The sequence below is a fragment of the Petaurus breviceps genome, unplaced genomic scaffold, assembly GCF_028583685.1.
Source record: "Petaurus breviceps papuanus isolate PSGF00001 unplaced genomic scaffold, PetGlider_PUasm1.0 289, whole genome shotgun sequence".
Taxonomy (NCBI): domain Eukaryota; kingdom Metazoa; phylum Chordata; class Mammalia; order Diprotodontia; family Petauridae; genus Petaurus; species Petaurus breviceps.
This window is the reverse complement of record NW_027186036.1, coordinates 37,432-50,052: the sequence shown is the minus strand read 5'-3', so window position 1 is coordinate 50,052 and position 12,621 is coordinate 37,432. Positions and strand designations below refer to the sequence as shown.

Below are 12,621 nucleotides of genomic sequence, written 5' to 3'. Positions count from 1 at the left end.
ATGCCCAGATTATCCCTTTCCGTAAAAGTTTCCACATAACCCTGCTATTTTCTCAAACTTTCTCCTATATCTTCCCTCCCTGTCATCGCCAAACCCCTAGAATAAGCTAAATACTTTTGTTCCCTTTCCTTCTTTTCTTTCCATTCACTGCATACTCCCTTATAATCTAACCTTGAGCCCTAGCCTTTCAACTGAAACTGTTCTCCAAGGCTGTCAGTGATGTCCTAACTGCTAATCCAGTGGATTTCTCAGTTCTGGAGATCATAGATCAAAAACAGAAAAGGCTCTCAGAAGCTGTCTAATCCAGTTCCTCACTTTACCACAAGAAAACCAAAACCTGGGAAAGAAGCTAAATCATTTGTCCAAGGTTGTACAGGTTGTATGTAAGGTATGATTTGAACCCAAGTCCCCTCCCTCCAGAGGCAGTGTGATTTCTTCTCTGCTCTATTTTCAGTGCCAATGACCATTCTCCCCTTCCTAGGGTGTTTGTAACATCTAGTTTTCCTTTTCTTCCTATCACCTTTCTAATTACTTCTCATTCTCCTTTGCTGGATCATCATTCATGTCTTTGCCTGAATGAGTGAGAATACCCCATGGCTCTATCCTAAGATCTCACCCCTTTTTTTGTTTACACTTTCTCTCTGATTGATCTCATTTCCTCCCATGTGTTCACCCAGCTTCCAGCCCATATCTCACTCTTGAGCACTAATCACCTACCTGCTGAACTTCACCCTCTGTGTTCCATAAGCATATCAAACTCAATATTTTTAAACAGAACTTATGCCCCCAAGCCTCCAGTCTTGACTCCTCTTTCTCCTAACGTCACATTTCTGTTAGAGGTCCATCCTTCTAGTCACCCAGGTTCATGACCTCAGTATCATACCTTGTTTCTTCAGTCTCACCTCTCCCCTCACCCATATTCAGCCAGCGCCCAAGTCCTATCAGCTTCCTCATTGTCTCATGCCTGTTCTCTTCTCACCACACAAAGCAACAGTCCTAGTGATCACCTTTCCCTTGGACTGTTGGAGTTGCCTCCCAGTTGTTCTTTATGCCTCCATCCTCTCCTCCTCTTCCAAACGTCCTCCCCACAGCTACCAGGAAATCATCTTAAAGTTCACTTTTGATCATGTTGTTCTCCTATTCAAGAAGCTTCATTTTGGCTTCTGGGATAAACCACAAACTAATCTGTTTGGCTTTTAAAGCCCTTCATACTCTAGTTCCAGTTTATCTTTCCAGACTGATGACAGATTATTTCCCAGCTACAAGCTCCCCTTTGCAGCCAAACTCTTACTTGTCTGTATGTTCAAGTCTGTCTCCCAGCTTCATGGCTTTGCATGAGCTATCCTCCCTGTCTGGAGTACTCTCCTCTCCACCCACCTCTTAAATCCCCGACTTCCTTCAAAACACAGCTCAAGTGCCACCTTCTGTAGGAGGCCTTTATTGGTGCTCCCACTTGGTAGTCTTCTCCCTCCCCCAAAATCACTTTGTATTTATTCTGACACATTTTGTATATACTTATCTGTGTATACATTGTTTACCCTCAGGAGAATATGATATTCTTGAGGTCAGGGACTGTTTCATTTTTGTCTCCATATTCACATAGTAGGCACTCAGTAAATGCTAGTCAAGTTGAATCAAATTAATTGGGTCATTTATGCCTCTAGATAGAGGTCTATGTAATATGACTTGGGTCGCCTGTTGGTTTGAGATTCTTGGCATAGATAATAAAATTAGGTTGAAGTAAAATAACACAATTTAGAGATACAGACTAAGACTTTTGTGTCAGATTTTTAAAATTATCTACTTTTGTGTTTTAGGTTGCAGATATTTTGTGTATGTTTCTAAACATGGTCATAAAGTCAAAGAGAAGAGTATTAAAACCATGAAGAAATTTGTGATGAAGCACAATATCCTAGATTCAGAAGAACTCTAGTGTTACCGAATTATGGCATAATGAAGAGATCACTGGAATTAGGATCAAAAGACCTGGATTTGTGTCCCAGTTTTGACATCTGTAATCTTGAGAAAGTCTCAATAGGTTTGAGACTCAGTTTCCTCACCTATAAATTGAGGGAAGTAACACTTTCTCTGTCAGCCTCACAAGATGACTGTGAAGAAGACACTTTATGAATGTAAAACATTTTTAAAATACGTACACAAAATGCTTTTGTTAAAAGAAGGCAATCTTTAGATCTTCAGAAAAAATTATTTTTCTATGTTGAAATTTTTGTAATAAGTTTTGCAAAGAAAACTCATTTCAGCACAACTGTAGCTTCATTGTAACTATGTTATGTGTTTCTAACTTTTTTTTTGTGGAATAATAAAATAATTTATTCAAGAAGGAATGCTCTTTTTGTTAAGTGAGTCCATACTTTATATCTGGTGATGAGATGCAGTGTGGGTCATTGGGGTCTCTCCCAGCCTGAGAGGAGTGTATTCCTGAGAGTGAATCTGAAAGAAGGATGCAAGAGGCACTGTTGGTACTCTCTGTTTGGGATGAAATGAGCTTTGAATTCCATTTTGGTTCATCTGGGTTACCCTTCAGATTAATTGAACTATTGGTAGTTTTTCCGGTGTGAGGGTGTGTAAACATTATCTGGGATCATTTGTGAGTGTTTTGAGTAAGCAAATATTCAAGATATTATAGATTTTATCAGTTTGTCAGTTGAAATAACATTGCAAAGGCAGTTAGAGAAAATGTTGTAAATGAAAGACCTGACCCTGGTTAGCTCCAATTTGGCCTATAAGAGATTAAAATAGGGGGAAGGGACAGATGAAATTCTCCTGGGCTGAAAACTCTCCCCTATGGTAATGATTAATGAACTTCCTGGGCTACTCCCAGCACCTGTTTTCTGAGGGTGGAGGGGTTCTCTAGATGCAGAAGAAGACCACTTTCCAGACTAATTGAATTAACTGGGTTTACTCCTCTTCATATGTATTAACAGTGATACTATGAAATTGTATTTTCTGGGGCAATACCACATGGAAAATTGCTATGCTTCTGTGGATCTGTTGTCAATGGGGGTTATCTCTTTAATAGTATAAATCAAAATCCGTTGATATTTTCTTAGTCTGTGTAATGACTTTCTCTTTTCCTATAAATCTTCCATAGATCATCCTAATATGTTGGTACTCATCCTTTGTTCCTAGATGGTGATGGAGAGTCCTTACTTAGCCCCTGATGAAGAAGGGGGCAGACTCATAGTGAGACATCTAAAATAGCAGAAATTTGGTATCTTCCCCCACCCCCCATGAAGTTACCAGAGAAAAGGCTATCCTTAGAGTTATCCAAATTTACCTTCACTATGTCATCAGAAAGCAAGTTACTTCCTGACAGTGCCTCCTCTTGGTTCCCTAAACCTTTTCTGGGAAGGGGGGACCTGAGACATATCCCCCAGATATATGAAATATTTTGAGGCTCAGAGATCACAAGACTTTAGTGACTGTTCCAGAGATAGAATATGGAAAGGCTATAGAGGGTCAATCAGAACTCTAGCCAAATCAGTCTGTTGTCAGATAAAACTTTCTGGAGACTGAATTGAAGCAACTAATGGACCAGATTTCCCCATTTCCCCCTTTAATAGGGTGGTGTTGATTCATCTTGGACTGAGCTGCTGGGAGGTGGAACACACTTGACTGTGGTAGTAGATCAAAACAGAAGAACCTTTTGTCCTGAAATAAGGGAAGAGGGCCCCTTTGCTAGTTAGGTGTGGGTCTAAGACCACCCAAGGTAAATGGGCTCCCCAATAGGCATAAGGAACCCTTGGGCAGAAGTAGCTGCTGTATCCTTAATTTAGGGGATCATATGGTCAAAGACCCAGCGTACGCATACACACCCAGCATACATAGCTCCCACATCCAGATTGACAATTGATCTACTCCTGAACTTTTGCCATTTTTATACTATTTTTACTTTAGTAGAGAGTGCTGACATGCTCTTCAAACAACTTCAGTGGAAGGCATAAAAAAAATTCTTCTGCTGGGCCAGATCTGAAGGAGTGAACCTTTGATTGTCCCACGATGTTCTCTCCAGGCCACAGACCAGGGTAAGTGAAGATCTTATCTGATTTGTATTTCAAAGTTCTCCAGCCTTGTGGCTTGCCCCTTATCCTGCTGGAAGGACCAGTAGACTTCCATCCCTCAAGGTGTCCTCTATTATTAGGTTAATGGTTGCTGACATCCAGTTGTCTGTCATAGCAATCAGATCTGTTGGTGAACCAGGCAAAACAAGTGTTTCTCAGAAGCCAGGTCCTTGTAGGTGAATATACCCCCATCACCATTATGTCATCAGTAGGGCTGTATATCCCCTTAGGAAGTGGGGAGTGTTTAATACTACCCATTCTGGTAGTAGAAGGGAGAGTTATGGTAATTTTGGGAAAGGTGGTGAAGCTATAGTGGACTCCTTCCCAGGTGAAAGGGAACTGCTAGTCTCAACCACAGCAATAGAGAACATATTATTAACAAACCCCATATCATTTACTAAAGGCCTAAGTATCTAGTCTGTCACAAATGTGACAATTGTCACAGCCTCAACAATTGGAATGACAACTTTTTTCAACATCCTATAGTTCACTAATCACTTCCAGGTGCCATCTGCCTTTCTCACCCACCTTACAGGGTTACTGTAATGGGAGCTGGTATACCAAAGTATCCTGGCTTCCATTTCCATTGCTAGGGAAGAAGTTGTTTTCATTCATTTCAGGACCTAGTACTATTTGGTGTTAATTACACTGACTAGCTTTGGTATCTCCAAAGGTTTCCGTTTGCCCTACATAGAATTACTGACACTCCTCAAGAGAAGTTCTCTATACCAATGAAATTATAGGTACAGTCCAAATCAAATTAAAAATGATCACCAAGTATTCAAGTGATAGGTCAAGTGCCTAGTCAGTCTTACCTTTCCCAACCTTAGATGAGCCTTAGGTGACAACATTTCTGTGATCAAGAGCAGGGAGAATCAGCAGAGCTGAGAGATAAGACAGCCACCTACCATGCAGAGAGCTATGACATTTTAATGCCATCAGATTGCACATTGTATTGCAAAAGGAATTTGTGTTACCCATGTTATAGTGAAGGCTTAAAACTTCTAGTAGACAGTGGCATAGGGGGCACAATGTTCAAACCCTGACTTAGGAACCCAATTGCCTTGTCCTGGTTCTGTAGACTCTTCTAGCCCAATGATCATAGGTAAACATTACCTTTTAGTGGATAGAGCCCTGGATGTGGAATTGGGAAGACCCGAGTTCAAATATTGCCTCAGTAACTTAACTTGCTGTGTGATTCTGGACAAGCCACTGAACCTTTCTAGACCTGTTTATTCATTTGTATAATGGGGATAATAATACTACCTACTTCACATCATTATGAGGATCAGATGAGGTCTCTGTAAAGCACTTTGCAAACCTTAAAGTACTATAGATTTAAATGCAAATCAGGTGGAGTGGTTATTAGAGTACCCAACTTGGAGTCAGGAAGACACAAGTCTAAATTCTGCTTCCAACATTTACTAGCTATGTGACCCTGGGCAAGTGACTTAACCTCTTTCTACCTCAGTTTCTTCATCTGTAAAATGACAATAATAGTAGTGTCTAACTAACCAGGTTGTTGTGAGGATGAAATGCTTTGTAAAGGAGCATTGGACCTGGAGGTAGAAACACCTGAGTTCATTGCAGCCTCAGACCCTTACTAGCTGTGTGTCCCTGGGCAATTCACTTAATCTTTTTTTTTTTAACCTGTATATAGATTTATTCTGATATTGATCAGTGAATAAATATCAGTAATATTTGTTAGTGAAGACTCCCTCCACTGATAAAGATCAGAACTCTTCTGCTCCTCAGCTTATAGTCCTCAAGAGTTTCTTTGGACAAAAGCTTCACCATCTTTTCAAAAGATCTGTGTGGGACAAGAACAACCCTTGCCCAAAATAAAATAAGCAGAGATATCTCCAAGGAGAGACAGGAAGGATTTATTTAATTATTTCTTCTTGCAAGAAGGGTGGTCTCACTACTAGAGGCAGTCTAGTAGGAGAGGCAAAATACAAAATGCAAAGCTTGGTGATATACCCAAAAGACCACCCCTTTCCCCCTTCCCTTATTCTGTCCTGTTTCTGTTAATTAGGAACGGAGGCACACAATCTTAACCACAAAAATCTGCTGGTGTTTGCAGATGAAATGTCAGTAATATCAAAAAGCAGAAGATACATGTCTAGTGGACATGGAAACAGACAAAATGTGTCATCAATATCAACTTAGATATGAAAGCAGAAGATAAATGTTCTAACAATATTAATATAGATATGAAAGTGGACAATATTTTATGAATCATGGGGATTTTAGAGCATGGTGACCTGCCCGGAGTTCTGCAAAAGGATTTCCAATTTTATATTTGTACAGGTCAGGTGGTGGTCAGTGGAAACAAGTCTGGAATATTTGGGCCTGTGGTTAAGTTTGAAGGGTCTGTGCCTTCCCCTCTTACGCTTAATTAAGCTTAGCAAAAAATAACCAGGGAAGTAAGGCAAGGGTCCCAGTCTCCCAGCCCAGGTTACTGGGTCTTTGGTACTTTATTACAATTCTGTTCAGATTTCTGGAATGTTACCTGAGAAGTTTTCACTTTCATACCATTCAGATCTGATGCTGAACCTTATGGAAGTTAACTAGTTTGGTCCTTGGATGACAGTCACAGTCTCTCATCAGGCCTATACTTGAAGTATTCCGCCCCCCGCCCCAACATTAGTTATGTTGGATTCACTTAACCTTTGCCTCAGTTTTTTCATCTGTAAAATGGAGATAATAATAGTACTTAACTTTATTACGCTATACTTCAGTTTAATCAAGAAATGATGTATGGGTCTAGGATCTTTTTTATGAAACTCCCCCACCTAAATTTTATGTTTTCATCCTTAAAAATTCATTCATTCTAACTATGTAACTCTAAATCCAATAACCACAAAACCCATCATTTGCTCTGTAAATCTTGTGGCTAGTAGCCAAAAGCAATGCCATTGGACCTGACTTTACAAGTCTAGAGTGTCTAGGAAAGCTAGAATTTTGTTAAATTTAAATTATTTCTTTACCACCTGATGATTTGCACAATTAAAAAAAAAGCTTTTTATGAAAGAGATAACTCTTTTCATGGAAACTTTGCTTCTATAAAAAAAAGGCAACTGAAACTCAAATAAATAGGCATTAAATAACCCCAAAATATTGGTAAGTGCTCCATAAAATAGGAGAGTGTTCACTCCAACTTGGGTGAGGATAATCCTCTTTTTTTTTTCCTGAGAAGCCAATGGCAGCTCTGTCTTCATTGACTGGATTTAGGTAGGTTTTCTTTTTTGTTACATATCTTGCCTGAGACTGCCAGAATACTGACATTGTTGTTATTCATTCATGTCTGACTTTTTGTGACTTCATTTGGGAGTTTCTTGGTAAAGATACTGGAGTGGTTTGCCATTTCCTTCTCCAGTTCATTTTACAGATGAGGAAACTGAGGCAAACAGATTAAGTGACTTGCCCAGGCTCACACAGCTAGTTAGTATCTGAGGCCAGATTTGGACTCAGGAAGAAGAGTCTTCCTGACTCCAGACCTGGCACTCTATCCACTGTGCCATCCAGCTGCCCTTTGGTAAGACTGCCAGAAAAATGACTTTACTGGACCATTTAGCCGCCACTCCCATGGAAACTACCCAGTCAGCAATGGATGAATCAGGTATGTTGGGCTTGTGGTCATTAAAAAAAAAGAGTAAAACAGGTAGGACACAGAGCTTTACAAACAGGAGAGGGGGGGCCAAGGAGAACTATGTAGACAATAGCAATCTGCGTAATTCATGGGGGGAAACCCTCTGCCTTTTCTTACCTGAATAATGAGCAAAAGTATTTTTGCTTTAGTTTGATTTTTATCTTGTGCTTGAAGTACCTGGGTAGTTGATGAGGCCAGACTATTTACATACTTCTTTGTCTCTCATCTATTGAAATACAGCCAGGGCAAGCTTATGGTGGGGAATTGGAAGAAGGGAGCCTTTCTAAGGACATGAGAAACTGGACACCCTGTCTCTTTTATTAGCATTTCCAAGGGCAACTTTTAATCATGAACAAATTCCACGCTCCTAACAGAGCTGTGAAAACAAACAAACAAACAGCCAAGAGTTATGGGTACAAATCCTGCTATTTCATTTCTCCTTGGCCCTGTGTATGGAGTTATGGAGTTAGGGGAATTCCAAATCTCTTTCTTATTCATTCATTTATTTTTTATTTTACTTTCACAAAAGAATTGAACCTGTAATATACCCAAGATATTCAAGCAAAATGCTGCATCTTTCTAAAGAGTGACTATCCATACATCAAGAACTTGCATTATAGACGGTTAGGTGATGCAGTGGAGAGAAGTGCTGAACCTAGACTGAGAAGACCTGAGTTCAAATGCAGCCTCATATGCTTACTAACTGTGTGATCCTGGGTTGGTCATTTAGCTTCTTTCTGTGTCAATTTCCTCATATTTAAAACAGAGATAATAATAATTCAGACTCTTTGGAGGGCAGCAAGGTGGTGCAGTACATAAGAGTACCAGGCCTGAAATCAGAAAGACTCATTTTCGTGAATTCAAATCTAGCCTCAGATATATACTAGCTGTGGGACCCTGGGCAAGTTTCTTAATCCTGTTTGCCTTAGTTTCCTTATCTGTAAAATGAGCTGGAGAAGGAAATGGCAAGCCACTCCAGGATCTTTGCCAAGAAAACCCCAAATGGGGTCACTAAGAGTCATGACTGAAATGATTGAAAAGCAGCAACATAACTTCTCACGGTTGTTGTGAGGATAGGACGAGATGATATTCGTAAAGTACTTTGTAACCCTTAAAGTGCTATATAAATCTTGGCAATTATTGTTATTATTTTGGTATGGCAACTCCCTCCTTTGATTCATATTACTACCTGGTGTAATTTTTAGCCTTAGAGAGCTGCATGATTGACTAGTTGAACATAAAATATGGTGCTATTTCTGACGTACCTCCCCAAGTATTTCTCACAGCTCTCTCATTTGGCTTTTCCTTACTCTTGGTCATGTGTAATTCCCTAAATTCACTCCCTACCACTTCCTCTGGATTGGTGTATCCAAAATCCAGCTATTTGAGGCATAATTCATCAATTCCTAAGTCCTCTTTAATATCTGAAATAACATTGAAATAGTATTTTTAAGGTCCTCTCCACTGAAACTGGGTTTTGTGTGCTGTTAGGAACATGCTGCATCAGGATTCCTTATTCTATAAAGTGAGCGTCCTAACTGGGAAGCATTGTGACTTATTCTTCCCCTAGACATTGAAGAGAGTCTTGTGCATTTGATGTTAGCATAACCTCAGTTCCAAGTCCAGGATGGAGGTCATTTATCTCCACTAAAAAGGAGTGGAGTGTCTCATACCAATGGGCTTTGGTACTGGGGTTACATTCAAGTTATAGATTCTTTGGACTTAAAGCCAGAATGAACCTTAGAAATCACTACTATGGCTACATTTTCACTCTGCTAATTAATCCATCAGAATCATTTCAGCACTGAGGGTGGTGGGTGGTAGGAACAGTTACAAGGGATCTGTCCTTTAACAGATTCATGTCTAATTGTCGTTGGGTTGCTCCCTGCTCCATCCTTTGAATGAGGGTGGGGGAGATCTTACAGAGAGAATGACTCTCTGCCCTTTAAGAAAAGTTCTGCTCAGCAGATTGCTACTAAACTTCATGGAGAAAGAGGAGGGAGGGGGAAGAAGGAGGAGGGAGAGGAGGAGGAAAAGAGAGGGAGGGATCAAGTAAAAAGCAGGGAAGTCAACCTGGGCAAACAGCAGCTTGAGTGTTTCCCAGGCCAAGATGCTGAGAAGGATTGTATCTAGAGGTGGTCCAAGGAACTTGGCATCTCGACTTGGCTTCCAGCTCCCAGAATCTTGCTATGTTTCTTGCTTTTGCCTCTTGCTCTTCCTAAACCAAGGTGCCTTTCTCCAGGGACATCCACAGTGCCTGGATTATGGGCCCCCCTTCAAGCCCCCTGTGCATCTAGAGTTTTGTTCTGACTATGAAACCTTTGGCTGCTGTGATCAGAGAAAGGATCGTCGCATTGCTGCCCGTTATTGGGACATCGTGGAATACTTAGATCTGAAAGGCCATGAGCTGTGTGGTGGTTATATCAAAGACATCCTATGCCAGGTAGGGATGGATATGATAGCTATGAGGCAGTAAGGGATGGAGACTGCTTTAGGATCAAATACAGCCCTGATCTTAGCTGCTAGGGGTGGGTGTCAGGTTGAATGGCAATAGGGAAACTGAAGCTATTCTGCTTTCCTCAATCACTGAATCTTAGAATTGGGAGGGAATGCAAAGGCTGTTTACTCCAATTTGCTCTTAATCAAGAATTTCCAATCATTGGTCACCCAGTTTCCACTTAAAGACTGTCAGTGTCAAGGAACTCACTGTCTACTAGGGCTGCCCCTAATCCTGTGCTCCCCATCTGGGTAGGAGCTTACATCATCTTGCCAGCTAAATGTCCCAGATTCTGATTGTAATAGCATCCCTATCCTCTGTGCTGCCTGTACTGGACATGGACACCCACAGAGAGAAGATGTGTGTAGGATTAGGTTTTAACTGCAAAGGCTTTGACAGAGGCTGCCTTCCTTGGATCTTTCTAATATAAGGCAGATAAAAACTGGCTATGCTTTGTAGGATTCTCTCTTTAACCTGTATCCTCTCTCTATAACCCAGAGGAGCTTGAAATAATTTCCTTATGGGATTTTTCCCTCTCTCTTTTTTTTGGCAAGAGGGTAAAAGGTTGGTGGGGATGGGCCTCTTGGGAGTTCTAGCTGCTTTTGCATCCTCTCTGCAGTCTTAGAGGGGAAAGGTATGGGGCCAGTCTTTTGCTGGGTCCTTTGAGAGATTCTTTCCTTCCTGGGTCTTCTCTTCAGTGCAAGGGTAGTGATGGGGATCAGGAGCAGGGAGGAGAGTGGGAAGGAGAACATTTCTATCCCTATAGACATGGCTCCACAGGTTTCCAGGAGTTGGTTCAGTAAATGCCATGCTGCTGACTGTGTGAGTCATGGAGGTTTTGCTTTCACCAGCTGTCCTGGATTCAGCCAAAATCCACATTCTAGAGAAGCACCAATTGTAGTTCTCCTCAGCCTAAAAATGTGAATTGTGAATATGCATCCTGATTTTCAGTGTTAGGATATGGGGAGATGGAAGATTAGGCAGGAAGATCCATCCACCAGGAAACTTATGATATTCCTGATTTTGCTGTGAAAATCTATCAGTAATTTACTATTAAGAGAGGCAGTGTGATATAGTGAGTTAGAGAGCTGGCCTTGAAGTCAGCAAAATCTGGATTCAAGTGTAACCGTCTTCACATGTTGGCTGTGTGTCCCTGAGCAAATCACTTAGTATCTTGCTGCCCCAAACAACTCTTAGATGAGGAGGTCCACAGAAGAGACATTCTGTCTACAGAGACAATAAAACACACACCCACTTCTAGTCTTACTACCTTGATGGATTCAAAGAGGTTAATAATATTACCAGAATTCTTGAAGAGAGTCATGACAGTGCCAGACTCAGAAGCCAGGAGGAAGGATATTTATAGCCCAAGGCTGTATTGTCAATTCCTGGCTACAACCACCCTACTCCTTCCATTTTATTGGGAAGAGGCCAAGTGTGTGTCAATTGATATGAAAGCTTTCTTTTTTCTTTTTTAGAAAAACTTTAACATTCATTTAAAAAAATCTGAATTCTAAATTCTCCTCCTTCCTTCTGCCCCCTGTTCACTCATTAAGAAGGCAAGCAATATGATATCAATTATGCATGTGAAGTCATGCAAAACTTATTTCCATTATTCTCCATGTTGGGAGAAAAAGCAAAAAAAAACACACACACAAGAAATATAAAGAAAATTTTAAAATTATGCTTCAGTCCACACTCAGAGTTCATCAGTCCTCTCTCTGGAGGAGGGTAGCATTTTTCATTATGGTTCCTTTAGAATTGCCTTGAATCGTATTGATCAGAGTAGCTAAGTCTTTCACAGTTGATTATCATTACAGTATTGCTATTATTCTGTACAATGTTCTCCTGATTCTGCTCACTTCACATTGTATCAGTTCATATAAATCTTCCCAGGCTTTTCTGAAATTATCCTGTTCATCATTTCTTATAGCACAGTAGTATTCCACTACAATAATATATTACACAACTTGTTCATCCATTCCCCAACTGATTGGTATCCCTTCAGTTTCTAATCCTTTGCCACCACAAAAAAGCTGCTTTAAATAATTTTGTACAAATAAGTTCTTTTTCCTTCCCTCTGACTTCACTGGGATATAGACCTGGTAGTGGGATAGCTGGATCAAAGGGAATGCACGATTTTATAGTCCTTCAGACATAGTTCCAAATTGTTCTCCATAATGGTTGGACCAGTTTACAAGTCTACCAACAGTGCATTAATGTCCCTATTTTTCCATTCCCCTAGACATTGAGTCTTGACTCTGTCACTTACCACGTAACCTCAAGCAAGTAATTTTGTTTCTCTGGGCTTCAGTTTCCTCATCTGTAAATAATGAGGCTGGACTAAGATGGTTTCTTCCAGCTCTAACTTCCTGTGATTCTTCTTGTCC

At 40.5% G+C, this 12,621-nt stretch overlaps 2 protein-coding genes across 4 annotated transcripts in view; both read left to right on the top strand.

Moving 5' to 3' along the window:
• The window catches only part of TAF1A (TATA-box binding protein associated factor, RNA polymerase I subunit A), a 38,881-nt gene extending 36,536 nt beyond the window's left edge, over window positions 1-2,345 (top strand). For all 3 annotated transcript variants that reach the window (XM_069096715.1, XM_069096713.1, XM_069096714.1), the window contains one exon: window positions 1,818-2,345. In XM_069096715.1, the coding sequence (XP_068952816.1) occupies window positions 1,818-1,845 (28 nt within the window). In that variant the 3' untranslated portion in view covers window positions 1,846-2,345. The remainder of the gene's footprint in view (window positions 1-1,817) is intronic.
• A 7,499-nt stretch (window positions 2,346-9,844) lies between these two features.
• Window positions 9,845-12,621, top strand: part of LOC138167744 (HHIP-like protein 2) — a 29,650-nt gene continuing 26,873 nt past the window's right edge. Inside the window, 1 exon segment of the mRNA XM_069096712.1 lies at window positions 9,845-10,177. Within this exon segment, the coding sequence (XP_068952813.1) occupies window positions 9,845-10,177 (333 nt within the window).